This window comes from Electrophorus electricus, unplaced genomic scaffold, assembly GCF_041902795.1.
Source record: "Electrophorus electricus isolate QZ-2024a unplaced genomic scaffold, ASM4190279v1 Scaffold132, whole genome shotgun sequence".
NCBI classification, from domain to species: domain Eukaryota; kingdom Metazoa; phylum Chordata; class Actinopteri; order Gymnotiformes; family Gymnotidae; genus Electrophorus; species Electrophorus electricus.
This window is the reverse complement of record NW_027658414.1, coordinates 58395-76619: the sequence shown is the minus strand read 5'-3', so window position 1 is coordinate 76619 and position 18225 is coordinate 58395. Positions and strand designations below refer to the sequence as shown.

Genomic DNA, 18225 nt, shown 5'->3' with positions numbered 1-18225 from the left:
CCCATCTAGTAGTGCATTGGACCTCCTTTGGCCTTCAGAACCACAGCAATTTGTCCATGGCATAGATTCTACTAGGTGTTGAAATAGAACATCCCATTCTATCCCGTCCCAGAGGCGCTCGATAGGATTAAGATCTGGGGACTGAGAAAGTCAGGGAAACAAGGAAAACGCACTGTCATGTTTCTGGAACTAATCCATGGCTATTCGACCATTGTAACATGGTGCATTGTTTCTGAAATATTGCCCATGGCTTCTAGCTCCGATGACCATGCCTCACACGAAGTTGCTCAGATCGCTCGATTTTGCCATTTTATTGTGGATTCACACTGAAACTGATCCACGGAAAACTCGTTCACCTGATTTTATGCTGGGGTGATGTGTCTAATTTCCATACAGGGTAGCTCCAGATGTGAAATGGCAGACACACACACCCTTTCTGATAAACTGTTATTTTGATTTAAAAGGAAGTAGTAGCACATGTTTGTGTTTTGGGCTGTGGGTTATGCACATGGGAGACAGGGGGACTTTTTTGCTTTCATTTTTCATGATGGGAATCTTCCTCCAGTGTGTCATTAAACAACGCAAGTGACAAGACCATATAAAGTACAGATTGTTTATTATGCACTGCATTTTGCCTGAAGACAATATCATTGCTGAATTAGAGTTATATCAAAGCTTTTCTCAAACGTTGAATATGAAGAGAAACAACCAATGTTTCGTGTGTGTGTGTGTGTGTGAGAGAAAGAGAGCGCATGGTGCCACAACACAGCTTCTGTCTTTAGCTGTGCTTTTCCTCCTGTGCACCACCCCACAGTTTCCCAGTACAACCTTCCCAGGAAAATATCTCCGGCTCCTTCCCATCTCATCCCCGCACACCGATCCCTGCCTCTTGCAGCTCTGTGCTGACCTTTCCCATGCACTCTCTGCTCTTGGATACTCAGCAGCAGAAAACTAGAAGGTTTGTTAAGAAACATACTGGGATCCCTCTCTTCATTCTTTTTCTTTTTTTTTTTTGTAGGGCACTGGACAAGGCGGTAGGCAGCTATGAGCAATAAACCTCATTTCTATAGCACAGCTCCCTATTAGACTCCCTATTAGTTTTTCCTCATAAATTGGCAAATCAAAGGTAGCACTTGGTGCATTCTCATGGATATGATGCAACAGTAAAGGCTGCAGATACCATAACTCATTCTCAGAATGCTATACAAAGAATCACCATTTGCAGATGTGAACTACTTTACTTTTGGTCTAAATAAAGCAGTTCTGTTTTTTGGCAGTACAGTTTTATGGGCCTCTGTCTACTCCTGCTCTCCACTCTTCCCACGGATGTGCTGCAGCAGGGCGTTGGCTCTATGCTGTAGGTTGTGGATGGTGGTCCGGAGGCCTGCTGCACCTCCTCTGCTTTCCCACAGTGCCTTATCCGCAGAGAGGGAGTGCAGGAGCAACTGCTCCAGGCAGCCTGAGCGGAGCACCTGCAACGCCCTTGCCGGGAACCTGCCAATCACAGAGTGCTCTGTTCTCAGGGCAGGCTCTCACTGTTAGGGCTTTTTAATGTCCTGCACTAATATTAGTACTAATATAATATTAGTAATACCAGCATACAGTAATTCAATGTACTCCAATTTCAAGGTCAGGAATAGATTTTGATTTTACATCATTGATGTATAGTTATTGATGTATGATTATTTGTGGATGTCCTGTAAACATGAGCCCTCGCCTTAATGCACAGTGGCTATATATATGTGGATACAGTTCCCCACATATATCAACTTTTCAAAAACCTTGATCTTTCATGATCAGTACTTACTCATCAATGCCTTCAAGCAGCCTGAAGTTAAGGTCGTCCTGTGGGTGACGAGGTCTGCCTGCATTATCTATAAACACCAGTCTGGAGGGATCAGCCCTGCGAACCTGCAGAGACATTGAGGAGGAGAGAAAAGGTAATGAAATGAAATAATGAAATATAATGAAATAACTGCAGTACATTTGTGCGCAAGAAACTGCAACAAGTACCCTAACTAGGTAGGCAATACAATAATTGCAGTAGTAACATAATAGTAACAGAAACAATAAAAACATAAACATGACCCTTTGGTAAATCTTATAGCAAAAGAACAGAGTATAACACCATGGACAATGGTTTTCAAAACCAGCACGTAAATGAAGCCCTGGTGTTTAAAAGGTTAATATAAGCTCATAAGATCCTTGCTGCTCCAGCTGGCCCACAGCATGCAGAAGGCTTTTGACCGATACATAACAAGGGGATTGAACGTCCTGTAGTCATGTAGTATACTGCTACAGTATCTTGTACTGCAGTACTACAGCATATGTGGAAAGCAGAACTCCCACAAATCACAACACGTAGCAGTGTTGTTTCTACTGTGGGACAGTGGTTATCAAACGAAAGCACATTCATCCCCCCTTATAAAGATTCACCATTCAATTCTTACTGTCCTGGAATGACAATTTTATAATGATGGTGTCCAAGATGATCAATCATTTTTAAAAATGCGAGGGTGTCTCATAAGATGTAAAATGGCAAGTAACCTTTCAAATGATCCAGGTCATAAACTTTAGTAGTGGTCAAAGAGGGAGAGACAATAAGAAACAGAAATGTCTGTCTGCTGTGCTTCAGTTCAGATAAATCATGAATTTTGTTTCATTGCAATTGCAACAGATTCTGCTAGTATCAAGGGTCATCTGTTATCCCCAGGCAAGTCAATATTTCTATATGTATCTGGAGATAAAAAAGTGCAATAGAGTTATGTTTCACTGAAGCCACTGTGTCATCATTTATGCATGTGTCCTCTGAAAGGAAGTGAAACAGACTTCATACACAAGCCACTTTGGGACTAAACAGCTCAAGGACACTGTTGAAGTATCTTCAGTGTGGAAATGCATGCTTATCATCAGGTTGCAAATAACATTACAGAGCAAATCACCAAAAAAAACCAAACAACAACAACAAGCTCAAAGAAACAAGATCAAAGGAAAACAGGAATAAAAATGTTTGTTAAAATGTGATATTAACTATGATGCAGTACATTATTTAGGTTAATTTAGGTGCTCTCAAGGTTAAAATGACATTACCAAAATATGCACCAACATTAAATGCTGGGGGTTTGAACATTGGACATTGAGAAGGTTCTCCACACACAGGTCAGCAGGGTCAGGATGGAACCCACAGCAGTACCGGTCAAGTCTGTCGTGGACCTGGGGAGGAGCAGAGATGTGGAGGAGGGATGCATGTGCATATATATATATATATATATAAATGTATGTATGTGTGTATCCTGTATCCTTTCCATTTCTATAACGGTAACTTTATCCAATTACATGAAACATCTATGAACGTATGATGATAAATAATCCTATACATGATTTAAAGGATTAAGAACAACAACAAAAACAACAAGAATGCTAATAATAATAATCACCCTCATCAACACTGTTTCATTTATTTACGTAGCATAAACTCTTTAATAGTACCATGTTGCGGTTTGTTCAGAGTACTGTTTACTCCTGTGTGGTCAGTATCTTGGATGTGACGCTCAGGCTGTGGAGAGTTGCTATCGTGAGCTCGAGGTGTGTGTTTTAGCAGGCATGTCTGAGTTAACACTCCTCCTTGCACTTCGACTCTCACACACCCCTGCTACATTACACACAGCTCCTAAAGGCTGCCTTATGAAGCAGACGCCACACCAATTTTGTGCTAAAAGGTCTGAGAAGTGTATAGGTCACAGAAGATACATTCTAATATGGGATATTATGAGGACAGATGACAAATCAAGTCATTAGATAAGATAAAATTACAGAGTTGGACAGTATTTATCTTTCGGCACACAGAGTGTCTATACAGAGTGTGGCAGCTTCTGTGCTCACACCTCAGTATGTGTGGCACATAGTATGCTGAACAGGTTTGTCTACCACAACAGACTGAAACTCACCGTCTCTGTGCTTAATGCCAGGTTAGAGATAATCACTGGATTCACTTACATGCTTTTAACAGCAGCACTGCCAATGAACCATCATGAATAACTCATAGCATTTTCCCTGTGGAGGATTCTGCAATGCAAGCTTTCATCACTACAGTCTTTTCTTGTCCATGTACCTACATAAAGCTTAGCACATTCACATGCACTTATGTTAACCTGTATGATTCCATGGTTACACACACAAACACACACACATACATACACACACACTTATGCATCGAAATGTAAGACCCACTCATTCCCACATTATATGCAAGAACAGGAAACTCAGTGTGCATGTTATGTGCATTGGCAATATAACTTCTCTAGCAGTTGGACTCTCAAAAGATTCATGTGAAAGAGGACCATGCTCCTGCAAGTTCTTATTCACAGATCAGGGCAGCACAGAGAAGGTGTCCTGTTCCTGTGGTGACAGGCCATGAGAGTGTCCTTCACGCTGTTCCACGCTGATGAGTGTTAAGTTGCACCTCAGTGCCATCAGAGCTGTTAAATGAGGAGTTGGGAACAAGTGTTCACGGGTCCCACTCAGCAATTTCATCAGATCAATACCATGCTATTAGCTGTTGGCTAGGTTACACTTATTGACTTTTCTCTTTGTGTATCCTTATGTTTTATTCATGGGCTATCCATGGGCACACAAATCTCATATCACACACACACACACACACACACACACACACACACACACACACATATATATGTTCATGTACACAGAGCTCAACACAAGTCTGAATTGGATTCTTTTGTAGTTAAATTGGCTTCATTTGACTGTGTGCGAAGTTTCAACAAATCAAATGGATTTTTTATTTTTACATAACATAGTTGAGAGTACAAGGACCAGATACTTCAAACTAAAGAACACCACTGTAAGATGTTTTCAACATAATTAACAAGTACTATGATTTGTTTTTGCTATTACAACCGAATTTGACTCTGTTGCGTATTTTGGCATGCCTCATGACAGAGTGTACACAACATTTTAATCTTAAACCCCCTAACAGAACACTGCTTTATATATAACAGACTGATAAATCATCCATGGAGCTAATTTGTATGTCACCCTCAGCCTTTTCTTCATCAGCTCCATTTCACTCTTCATGTACCAGAGAAATCTATGCTCACATGATCATGTCATCTTATGTCACCATGGTAACCCTTGCTCTAATTTCTGAAAAATTACTTTGTGGAGTCTTTCTTTAGGGAATGAGTGTCAGTTAACAGGAAGAGGAAAATAAAGGGAAGCTGTGTCCTCTAATGCCCTGCGGTGCATTACAGACACCTTTAAATCTAATTATAACACTTTCATTTTGACACAAACACTAAGCATATCCTAGATAGTGTCTTGCACAGAGGATAATTAAACCAATTAATTACATATAGTCTTGCTACTAAGTTATACATTTAATAAACTGCGGCACTTGACTGTTAAAAACCTGGCTGTGATTCAATGTCGAATTAGCTACCCAATTACAGTCATCCATGTCGCAGACAGAGTCATGAACTCTGTGACCAAGTGCTTCTACTTCACCCTGGATCAGAAAATCCACATTTTGCTGTTGGTAGAAAATGTGAGTCATAACACCAGCTAAAGCATTATACAGAACAATGTAAGGGTGTCCTATTTTCTGAAAAATAAACAATGCTGATGAAATCATTATTCACAGTCTTTTGCATGACATTGCTCTTGGCAGCTCACTGTTTACTTGGCAGAAACAACATTTCACATTGTGAAACATAAATCTGTTAACCAGAATTCAAATCAGACTTTAAAATGTATGTGTACAACACATTTTTATAAGGGTTTTCATCTTTTTTGATGCCTCTTTTTGCTGTACATTTGTTGCAAATTTTAACATCAATCTACTTTATGTGATGTTAAATATGACATCCTTAAATTTTGTTTGATGTAATGCTCAGCATAAAATGATATTAAAATTGTATTTCAGAAAATCAGTATGGCCTTAACCGAACCCCTCACCTGTAGCAGAAAGTCAAACAGCGCTAGCCGTCCCCACTCCGAATGGTGTACCCCTACACACGCAGAGGAGTTCAGAGGCATCTGTATCCCACACCTGGTCTTTAGTAGAGTCTGATACTGAGGCCATGTGAGGCTGAAAGATTTCTGGTCATTATCATCATCAGCTAGATGCTGAATGTCTGGGTCCCACCACACTACAGGTCTGAGAGAGCCACTGGTATACTTGTATGGGAGGAGATCACTATGGAAGGTCCTTAGAACGGCTGGAAGACTCCTATTAAGACCAAGAACCCTGTCCAGGTGGAATGCAAGTACTTCAAACCAGTCACTGGTGCGTTTGATCAGGGCACAGTTTCCAGTCTCGCAGAGCCTGCTATGGTTCCCCCCTAGTGGAAGAGCACAGTCACTGCAACTACCAAGTCCCACTTGAAGCACTTGCCCATGGCCAGGAAGTCTAGCTTTACTCAGCACAGTGCCTGTGGCAAGCATATCCATCTTCTCCACATCATCTCTACTAAACCAGGGCAGAGATTCAGCCCTAGTCTGCCTCCAGTTCTCACGGAAATTCTTATCATGTAGTGTTTCACACCAACCAGTCATGAAGTCCCTCCCATCAGCCTCCGCCCCAGACACGATGTTGATATTTTTGCTTGTGAAGTGGTGCCTCTCCTTCTTGGCGGGTTCTGCTTTCCTTTCATGTATATTGGTTTCTCCTGAGGCATGCTTAAGCTCCAGAGGCTGCTGTGCACCAGCCTTCCCTAGCAGCCTCTCTGGCTTGGGCCCATCTGGACTGCATTTGTGCCTGCATGGTCTCATGTCTGGCTGGAGACTCTGCATGCTGGCAGACTGCAGTACGGTTTGCACATGACTGGAGAGAAGATGATGAATGTCATTACTTAAGACTTTGCCATTGCCTTGTTTGTTGTTCTGCCTTCCCTTAGCACTGGCTTTGAACATCTGGGGCAAGTGCTTGTTTTTGCCTAGATAAACCCCTTGCTTCGGTTTTGTGAACGTCCTCTTCACATTGTTTTTCAGGTGCTTTTGGATGGCTCGTTGGACCCTTTCTTGAACCTTGTTGCCTCTGTGCTGGTGGTGGCGGCCCTCCAGTGGTAGGGGCTTGGCTGGATCTTTCATTTCCGAAAGCTTCCAGGCTCCGCTACGGCCATGTGGAGGGAGCCGGTGGAGAGGTAGGATGGAATCCGTCACTTTTAGCCCAGTGGCTTGCTTATGCTGAGGCCCCTTAGGGGGAACGCTCCTCTCCTCTGAGGGGGAGGGTGAACGTGTGTTGATCATCACTGCTGACACGGTGAGGAGAGAAAGAAAAGCCACAATGTAGCGCCGCTTCACTCTCAGCTTCAGCCCTGGTCTTAGACTCTGCCACACAGAGCACAGAAACAATGCTGATTAAAAAAATACAGACAACAAATCTTCAGTAAACTCTATGCAGTTAAAAAGCTGCTCAAATTGCAGGGATAGAGCAGAGGTCTATATGTGTTAGAAGGAATAACATTCATGTGCTGCTACTAGGCCTGTATATCATAGTGAATAGGCTATGTTAAAAAATATAAATACAAGCTAATGAGAGAGAAGCTGGTCAGGAAATATGGCAGAGAAAAGTAAAAAAAATCCATTTGGAAAGGAATGTGATTCCTTGTCAGAATAATGGTGTTTTGAAAGGGAGTGTCCTAAACATGTGTTTAGCTTTTCTCTCAAAGGCTTTCTTTAATTATCCCACCCCAAATATAACTTTTTCACAACGGGCAAGCAGTAATTTAGGGCCACGCATGGAAACAATTTTCTAACAATGTATATTCACAAATAGGAAAGAAATTCATTTTGTTCTTTGCAGACTTTTTCCCATTAAACACTTTGTTGTTTGTTTGTTTTTTTTGTTTTTTTGCTTAACATTTTCATATCACATAAAATCTGGTCTGCTCCACTGAATAAAACCTTTTCCTTTGAAGGTAAAAGGGAGTGTGATATGCTGATATATGCTGTATTGTTATGCTTTTGAGGGATGCCTGAGGATAGGAATGTACCAACTCTGTAAGATCCACTAACTGTAGCTGAAAAGGTTTATGACTTTTCCAGATAGCGTCTATGAAAGGCTCCCATTATACTGTGGGTTGAAGAATGTCATGCCTGAAGCAGCACGGGATTGGAGTTCTTCTGGTGCAGCTTCTCTTGGCTATGAGGAAGCTCAGGCCGAGCCCGACCTGTTGAAGGCTGAGCAGTGTCGTGCTTGCTGGCTGGCCTGTTTTACACAGCTTTGCTGTAAGGCTTGGAATATTAAGGTGACCGAAGATGTAAGCTATCCACATTTGGGATAAGGTTTGGTTTTTGTGGTCAACCATACACTCTTGAAAAACACAAGCTCAGCTCAGAAATGATTCATCAGTGGGATATGATAGCCTGGAGAGAAACGGGAAGAGGGAGTAGGAACATGCAAGCTGAAAGCACAGACGAGGCCTTCAGTCCAACCAAACAAAGTGACTCTTCACTGCACATGACATATGCCTCGAAGTGGTTTACTGAAGCCTGTACATTATTATTATGAAAGTGAAAAATAGCAATAAAAAATTTGTATTAGACACAAAGCAAGACATAAAATCACAAAAGAAGGTGGAAGTTGGGGTAAAAGGGTCAACAGAGATTTTATTTCAGCACACATAATGATCACATTTGCTTGTTCCTGAGGTTAATAGAATAATGACTGTATATATCTTAGCATAAGATTGACTGTATTTAAATATATGGTCAGTTTATGAAGTCAGTCTCCCATAAACTGGATCAAAACAATACAAATTTCAAGAGACAATAGCTCAGTGTCTTGTTTTCGTTTTTGCACTATTTTGAATGCCAGATTGATGTTTAGCACCTGGTGTTCCCATTTATCAGGGCAACAGTCTTGCATGTGTGCTACACTAAACTGCTTTAACACTCTCTGTATGCAAAGAGCTCCAATTAGCATAGCAAAGGTTTCACAACATTCAACAAGGCAGAACTCACACTCACACACCCTGAGGTAATATGGAAAACAGCTAATTTAAACACCTTTTAATGTCATTAAAAATGTCAAATAGGCATCACTATGCTAAAAAATAACCAGTTCCCAATGCACTCTATTACATTATAGTCTATAGCACTTAAAGTGACAGAAAAGAGACTTTAGATACAAGTTCCTGTAAAAGCAATCTGATACAAGAGTCTTGAGATAAACATCAGGATAGGCTACTAACCCAAATGAAAACTCCAATGAAATGTTCTACCCGGCTAAACACAGAACAGTAAATATTCTCAAACCGAAGAAGAAATAGTTTAATCCTAGCTGAGAAAATGGAAATGCACTCACATTCCCGTGAGCTTGGCAGGCCTTTTGCTGCACTGAGTCTGTGTCTGCCTGCTTTATAAGGCAGAGGGAAGACAGGTCATTTCCTTCCTCCTCTGTCCCTGCCTCAATTTCTTTGGCACAGCTGGGTCTGTCTCTACCTCTGGCAAAGCGGAATTACACATTTGGAATTTCACATGCAGTTCAAGTGATGGCTCTTTCTTCATCATCTATGTCTATAGCCTTTTACTGAGGGCTGCATTGCATAGTATGTCTATTTAAAGCTGATACCATTACAAACGGTGTAGCTATGTAATGTCAAGACATTAACATTCCCACTGACAGTGTGTCTTTGAAATCTGAAACTGAAAATTGCTTGATCTAGTTATTTTTGGAAAAATAACTTTTGCTCTAAAGTTGTGGCATGGCAGAGTCTGCAGTAGATTGATCAGCTGCTAAACATATACTGACCAAATTGAGAGTTACAACAGCAAAGGGCATTGTAACTATTGTTTCTTTGCCCTGATATACATATTCCAATGTAAATGGTAAAAACTGTGCAATCCTTACTCAAGCATAAACACAGCAATATGATGGATTTTACTACACCCTTTCCCCACTTACCAGACAAACAAGCAGCAGCTGAGAGAATATTTTAGAGAAGCTGATCTGATTGCTTTAAACACAGAGGATAATGAAGTGGCAGCAGGGCCAGGCAAGTAACCCCCCCCCCCCCCCAGGAGATGATTAAGATGAGGTCAGACCCAATTTCAACAATAATGATCGGACCTTTCAGAGAAGCTGACAGAGCAGCATAATTACACTGCCTCTAGCTTTAAACTAGAACTTATAGAAATGTCAAACATTACGATGATTATGGCAAGTACCCTCAGCCTTGAGAAAGACAGGAAAAGGCAACCAACAGCCGGCAACTGAACGCTGGTTTGCAAAATGGAGAGGAAAGATTAGAATGAGTGGGTGCTAATGACAACAGAGAACAAAGCCTCACTTGGTGTTCGGCAGTAATTGGGTGAGAATGCGCTTTGAGGCCACTGTAGCTGTCGGGACAGGACTGTCAGTATAGGAGAGGCATGTATACAATTATCCTGTCTATTACTGTGTTTGCAGAGAGAAAGGAAGAGGGAGAAAGCTTCTCAAATTATTTAGAATATCAGTGGGTGACACTGAACATGCCAGTATATATCATCCTTCCCTTTAAGACAGGAAGACACTCCGCAACTATAATTAGATTAGAAGGCCCATACTCTGATAGACTATGCTTCAGACGCACTACTATCCTCTTTCTATTATGATGAATCAGAATTCTGAACTTTTGAGAAGTGAGAATGGCTTTTTTTGGACCCGCAGATCAGTTTGGATCAGAGGTCAAATCTGCAGTTACTCACATGTGTATGTGACTTCTTGCGCAAATCAGCAGTACAGTACACTATTGTACAGCACTGTGAAAAACAGATCCACAAGTCCTCAAATACCATTTGTGTACTGTCCTCAAATAGCATATCTCTACTGTCATGAATACTAACACTAAAAGACTTTTGGAAGACAACACATATTCACTATTTGCAGCAAGCTCAGCTTCATTGACCAGCTATGCCAGCTGTGTCCCCATCCCCACAACCCCAATACACAGACCTTATAGTGAACGATGACTTTATGATGCATGATTTCCAAGGAAAGACACAGAGGTGTAGGGAAAACAGTAAAGGCAAAGATGGAGGACTGTGTGTGAGTGAGAGAGAGAGAGAGAGAGAGAGAGAGAGAGAGAGAGAGAGAGAGAGAGAAGCAGACAGAGAGGGAGAGAGAGGCAGACCGACAGAGAGAGAGAGAGGCAGACAGAGAGAGAGCGAGAGAGAGAGAGGGAGAGAGAGGCAGACAGAGAGAAGCAGACAGAGAGGGAGAGAGAGGCAGACAGACAGAGAGAGAGAGAGACAGACAGACAGACAGAGAGAGAAGCAGACAGAGAGAGAGAGGCAGACAGAGAGAGAGAGGGAGAGAGAGGCAGACAGAGAGAGAGAGCGAGAGAGAGAGGGAGAGAGAGGCAGACAGAGAGAGAGAGAGAGGGAGAGAGAGGCAGACAGAGAGAGAGGCAGACAGAGAGAGAGAGCGAGAGAGAGAGGGAGAGAGAGGCAGACAGAGAGAGAGAGAGAGGGAGAGAGAGGCAGACAGAGAGAGAGGCAGACAGAGAGAGAGAGGCAGACAGAGAGAGAGAGGGAGAGAGAGGCAGACAGAGAGAGAGAGCGAGAGAGAGAGGGAGAGAGAGGCAGACAGAGAGAGAGAGAGAGGGAGAGAGAGGCAGACAGAGAGAGAGGCAGACAGAGAGAGAGAGCGAGAGAGAGAGGGAGAGAGAGGCAGACAGAGAGAGAGAGAGAGGGAGAGAGAGGCAGACAGAGAGAGAGGCAGACAGAGAGAGAGAGCGAGAGAGAGAGGCAGACAGAGAGAGAGAGAGGGGGAGAGAGAGGCAGACAGAGAGAGAGAGAGAGAGAGAGGCAGACAGAGAGAGAGAGAGAGACAGACAGAGAGAGAGAGAGAGGCAGACAGAGAGAGAGAGAGAGAGAGGCAGACAGAGAGAGAGAGAGGCAGACAGAGAGAGAGAGAGAGAGAGAGAGAGGCAGACAGAGAGAGAGAGAGAGAGAGAGAGAGAGAGAGAGAGAGAGAGAGAAATGAGCCATCTGCTCCTGTCCCTTGTCCCACATCAGCGTGCCATCAGTGCTGTCTATTGGTTAGATGTCCAGATGTTTCTGACATTTGTCTCCACAGCCTTGTGTGTGTATGTGTGTATGTGCGCATGTTAGCGAACAGTCTCTCTTCCTCACTTATTCGTCCCTGTGTCCTATGGGTGCAGAGAGACACATTGTTTTTACCCTGTGCTGTCAAGTGCCAATTCAGGTGTTTTCCTTCTGTATTACACCAAACACTGTATTATCTTTCAGTACATCTATAAATCAGAGTAGTCACTCTTACGACTGACAACCCATCACACTGTGCTTTGCTGAATGTAATCTAATTCATTCGTTTTCACAATCGCTTATAAACATTTCTCAATTCTGAGTTCACTTATTCACAACTCTTCATATAGTTCTCTTAACCAATATGCAGCTCAGCCGAGCAGTTAACCTCTCTTAACCAAAATGCACTGAAACGACCAAAACACTTGCATGCACGCCTTAAAATCGACTGAATATTAACACAGATTAGTGTTAGTGTTCTCTCAACAAGAACACTTTATCCACACTTAGCTGAACCTCTTTATTTTATAGAAAGTACATCATATATGTTACAAAAATTAACCAGAAATTCTCCAGCATACTTCTGGATGTCTGAAATGTCCACTGTTGCTCATTTCCCAATCATAGTCCTCCATCGCTGGTGTGATTGGTCCATACTGAAACCAGCTTCATCCACAAATGCACATATATGGAGTGTTTGACTTGTTTCAAACTCCATTACTCTCTACAATACACTAATTGAAACTTATTGGTAGCAGATTTCCTTCACACAGAGTTCTACTCAAAGTGTATTGAGTATCCATTGCTTAATGCTAATTATATGCTTACACTTTAAATATTTCTGTATATAGTGTTGTTTGCCAACACTCTAGCTTGAGATTTAAGGCATTGTTGGTGATGTCCATGACAACTATTGTGAAAAATTCTACCTCTTTTCTGTGTGCAAGGCAACCTGTGTACTATAAAGCAGAAAAAATAGTGTTTTTGGGGCCTTTGCTCAACTTATAAATCAAGATGTCATTGCAGAATGTACACATTACCTGTTGAGCTTAAAAATCTTGGCAAGAGAATTGGGCGTTCAGCCTGGCAGGTGTAGCTGCACTCTCACTCAGCCTCTTACTGATAGACCATCAGTTTTGACATGACAGCAGCCCTAATCTGTGACTACACTTTCTACCTTGACTGCGTCTTCCTCTTCCTCTCCCAGACAGTCTTTTTTTTTCTGCCAGCAAGATTCATTTTTACACGGAAAAATCATTCCAGAGATGTTCCCTTTTGTTTAGATGGTAAAAAAGTGGAAAGCAAAACAGCTAGGTAGGTCTTCAACTAAACTGAGAATCACCTATGATTGGTGGATTTTTAAATTATTTTAATACAATTCTGAATCCAAAGAAATATGAATAAGTGCAGTCAAGTTCAGATTTCAAATCTGCTTTGAACATGAATTGTTCTATGTGAAATGTGAAAATATGCTTTAGATATACAGAGCTTTGCTGGAGAGGGAGTTTGAGTGAGAAAGGAATTCCTGAATTTGGAAAGATCTGAATTTGGGACTCTCAGTTCTTCCCACATAATCTGATGTTGTGCTAATTGTTTAAAGAGTTTTGAAAAAGTAATTCAGTTAAACGTGAATAACACTTGTTGGCAATTTTTTAAAAACTAATTACAATTCTTATAATAGATACCATGAGTCTGATAGATAATTGTGCAGGATGATACATTTTGCACAATTCTACAAAGATTATTTGCCCAAAGACAAAATGTCCAGATCCAGTATTTCTATGATAGTCTCCAGACACTGACATCCTACCATTGTTACTGTTGCCATGCCAACTGATACCGCCATAAGCATAGTAAATTAGTAAATTATGACACTACACACTCTGTGTTATCTCTGTGCTTCTGGAGAAAAAACCCCATTGTCTCTATCTCCTTATTTAGTCATGAGTATCAGGAACATATCCCCACACCACACACAGACACATACATGCACACACGCACACACACACACACCCCAGATTATTCCCATATATATATATATATATATATATATATATATATATATATATATATATATATATATATATATTTACTGCTACAGATTGTCAGTAAATGTGTGTGTGAAAAACCGAGAGAGAGTGAGTGAGAGAGTATGTGTACGTGTGTGCGTGTGCTTTTGTGTGTTAATGGAGCCTATACTACACAGAAAACACAAAAAACAGTTTCATGACAGTGAAGTCATGGTAATAAATGGTGTCAGGCAGTACTTTTCCCTTGTGTGTATGTGTGTGTTTATGTGAATAAGAAAAAAATGGGTGTTTGTGTGTGTGCTTGTTCTGCTGCCAGTAGGTAGGATTTAAGATTTTAATCACACAGTAAATGGAAAGTCAGTTTTATACTTTCCTTCAAAGCATTTCTAGGATAAAAGTACTATTTCTTTTGCATTTGTGTTATCATGCTCCAATTAGTTCTGTATTTATTGAATCAGACATTGTTTAATTAGGAATTTAAGAATGGGTAAAAAATAAAGCAAGTCACTTCCTCCAGACTTCGGTTTGCATTGCCTATGAATGTTCATCCTATTGCCTGTTTGGCCTGACTATGGCTGCTCTAATGACAGGCTTGACTACAGCCTCTCTATGCCTTCACTATGGTATCTCTATACACATAAGATGCCATGCATACCAGATCCTGCAAAACACACAATGATTTATTTGCTGTCACTGAATTATCATGAATTATCATTGCCACTTTGCTCTGAGCTTTACTGTGAAATTCTCCTCTGTGTTAAAGTCTATCACCGGGGGCCAACTCCGGTCCTGAACATCCACAGCCAGCATTGATTTCCAAGCTGGTTTCATGAGGGAAGTGTAAACATCCAATAGATGTTTTAATTAGGCTAGAAGGACCAAAGACTTTCAATATTCAATACGTCACACACACACACACACACACACACACACACACACACACACACACACACACATACACACACACACACACACATACATACACACACACACACACACACACACACAGAGAAACAAATATACACACACACATGCACATATAGAGTAATAGGTCTGTAGAAGTGTATGGACCAATCAATTATAGTTACAGTGCTCTATAGGTTACATCAGAATACAGAGGACAAAGCCATGATAATTCTAGCAAGACCATGAGCACTAAAAACAGTATTTAAATTATACTTAAGGCTTAGCAAAATAGTACAGGGCAGGTAATTGTGACATGATTTAAACCACAATTTAAATACTTTAAACTGGTTAAAATCAGGGACACATGATGCACCACATATCATTCTTTAAAGCAGGTACTTAAGAGTCCATATCAGTGTAGTCCATATCAGAGTATCTATGTTCACTTATGACTGGCATATGTTATTTATTAAGGTATTATATAAATTATGGATGTATTATAAGTGTTTTGACTGTTTGTGCACCACTTCGTAATGTATTCCACACCTTAAGTGTGATTTACAGTGACCAGGATGTCAGGAAAAGGGCACTGTTCTTTCAGTGCCCTGGCAAATGGGTCTCTAAGAAAAAAGGTTAGGGGGCATTCCCATGCTTCTCTTTATGCAAGTGAATTCAAGATGCCCATCACAGAGTTATATTCTAAAAATATTCATCTTACCAAAACTGTGACATTTCAAAGATATGAAAAAGCTACCAGTGGATATTCCTTTGCTGCACTGGCTGCCTCCTGTCCACTCAAGATCTCACTAAAGACAGTGAAGCACTGGAGCCCTGCATGATCATTCAGCTTCATAGATAGTAAGTCTCAGTAATAATTGCCTTGACGTATTTGAGTTGCCTCTACTTGTCTGAGCAAACATGCTGTTAAATACAACACATGCTGGATAAGTTGGCGTAACTCAAGTGACATTATGCAATCATTCTCCATATATCAAATCTTTTACCAATAAATCGGTTTTCACAGCGTACAGTGGTGGAGCGTGTGATTGACAGATTTATGGAGGTTAGAAATACATCCATGGGTCATTCATAATGCATGATTTCCCAGTGGAGTAGAACATGGGCATGTTTGGACTGCACCACTCAAGGATCTGGCTGCAATATGACACCAGCCATACTCGCGAATAGTGCACAAAGTAGATCTGCTTTCAGAACAGACCCCCCCCCCCCCACACACACACACAAAAAAAAATAGTGAGCCTTGAGATTGGTGATGAGAAATTTGTTTCACAAACATGGCAGTTGTTTCTCTAGAGACTGAATAGGGATGTGATGGATTTATGGGCTTCTTCCTTCACACAACACATGCAACAAAACAAATCAACCCTTACATTAATGAATCAATGCTTACACTAAAGAATCACCCCTTACGTTAATGAATCAATGCTTACACTAAAGAATCATCCCTTACATTCATGAACAAACGCTTACTCTAAAGAATCAACCCTTACATTAATAATTTAATTCTTACACTAAAGAATCAACCCTTACATTAATGAATCAACACACATGAATTAATCACCTCTTACATAAAAGAATTTATGCTTACACTTTACTTGTTTCCTGCCTGACTTAAATAAGTGCTGAGAGTGTTCAGCACTGAGGATTTGGCTGTGCAGAGATTAATTTCCCAATAGCAATGCAACACAAAGAACATCAGAATAATTTACAGAGATAATGGCTTTGAAAACTCTCCCAAAATGATGATGATCTTAATATTTCTTTTGGGCTGTGACCTGAAAATAGACTTTGTGCTTTAGTCAAAACTTTGGTATGGCTTTAAGATCTTGCTGTATTCCATAGCAAATCTTTAATGTGGTGTTGTGTCTCTAATGGGGGCAGTGGTGGCTCAGTGCTCAAGGTACTTGACTATTTATCCAAAGGTTGCTGGTTCAAGTTGCCACTGCTGGGCCCCTGAACAAGGCCTTTGACCATCAGATGCCCAAATTGTGTTCAGTTATAATTGTAGGTCACTTTAGTTAAACACGTCAGCTATATACCATAAATGCCACAGGGCAGTTGTAACTCAGTGGTTAAGGTTCTTGACTAGTAGTGAGAAGGTTGCCAGTTCAAGCCCCACCACAGTCAGGTTGCCACTGTTGGCCCCTGAATAAGGCTGTTAACCCTTGATTGCTCAAGTTGTGTTCTGAATTGTAAGTTGCTATGGATAAAAGTGTCAACTAAATGCTTGGAATGTAATGTTATTCACTTTTACAAATGGTTTAGCATTTTAGTTACATTAAATATGACACCTCTCAGTTACTGCAAACCTAAAAGACATAAAGGTTCTTCGTAGATCCAGGTCTGATTAAACTCGAGGTGGCGCAGTGTAGTTCGCATATAAGTGAGAAACCATACTGAAAATCAGACATCTCCTCTAAATTAGCACCAACTTGCAAGGCAAAGACCCAGTGTCTATACCTGTCTATAAATAAGAAATTGCAGAAGAAACCTCATTTAATTTATAAAGACAGCAGTAGGCTAATTAATAGGCAGTAAAGTCTGCACCCTTACCATTATATTCGTCGAGCGTGTGCACCGGTAACTGTTCTAGCTGCTTAAAGTGTTTACGGTGTTCTCGTTTGTGCGTACACATCGGTTATCTCCTCATACTTCAGATCGACCTTTATCGCCACATCATCTTCATTCCTATCGCGTGAATCAAAAGTGCGGTACCCGAGCTCCACTCATTGCTCATCACTGCAGGTTTTCTTTCCTCTGTGAGATCAGACTACGGCTTTAGGGACAAAAAAACCCCCCAAAAAACCCTGCAAGTTTCGGACCCTGGTGCAGCCCGTTTTATTGTCTACCTTTAAGTTGAACTTCAACTCCGAACCTACAAAGCTGGAAAACTAATGCGTCCACAAGTTCATATTCTTCTCCAAGGACCAACCTTTTGCAAAGAGTTAGAGTGCATAAGGAAAGTCCCTCCGGATTCGTCTAGGTTCGTGGTGGAATGTACTGAAACATGAGAACAGACAGCGCGGGTTTTAAAAATCGCTTAGATAGCGCGCCTGTGGAGGTGCGACCAACTGGTAATCTCCACGTTAAAAAGGACTTTTAGGTTTGCAATTTGTCTTGATTGACCTAAGATTACAACTTTAATTATCTATCAAGACGTCACTTTTAATCATCGCGAAAATTTCACAGTGGCTCTTGCGAAAACCACAGCGTTACTTCC

General features: G+C 41.1%; 1 protein-coding gene across 2 annotated transcripts; it reads right to left on the bottom strand.

Annotated features, from left to right (window-relative positions):
* Window positions 1-599: 599 nt before the first annotated feature.
* LOC145654560 (Golgi-associated kinase 1A-like) lies at window positions 600-18050 on the bottom strand. Of its 2 annotated transcripts, XM_081708792.1 has the most exons (5): window positions 17559-18050; window positions 5974-7347; window positions 3091-3213; window positions 1808-1911; window positions 600-1494 (listed from the first exon to the last, which is right to left on the bottom strand). In XM_081708792.1, the coding sequence occupies exons 1-5, from the start codon at window positions 17559-17561 to the stop codon at window positions 1299-1301; spliced, it is 1800 nt and encodes a 599-aa protein (XP_081564918.1). In that variant the 5' UTR covers window positions 17562-18050; the 3' UTR covers window positions 600-1298. The 2 variants fall into 2 exon arrangements, with proteins under 2 accessions (XP_081564918.1, XP_081564919.1); XM_081708793.1 differs by lacking the exon at window positions 3091-3213 and having other exon boundaries at window positions 17559-18047.
* Window positions 18051-18225: the final 175 nt, after the last annotated feature.

What these genes read in the sequence shown, in the direction of transcription:
- LOC145654560 (XM_081708792.1), bottom strand. An exon ending in TGTTTGACTTTCTGCTACAG is followed by an intron (nt 3,214 to 5,973) that starts GTGAGGGGTTCG and finishes GCTCCTCCCCAG; the next exon opens with GTCCACGACAGACTTGACCG. An exon ending in CTGCTTGAAGGCATTGATGA is followed by an intron (nt 1,495 to 1,807) that starts GTAAGTACTGAT and finishes TGTGATTGGCAG; the next exon opens with GTTCCCGGCAAGGGCGTTGC.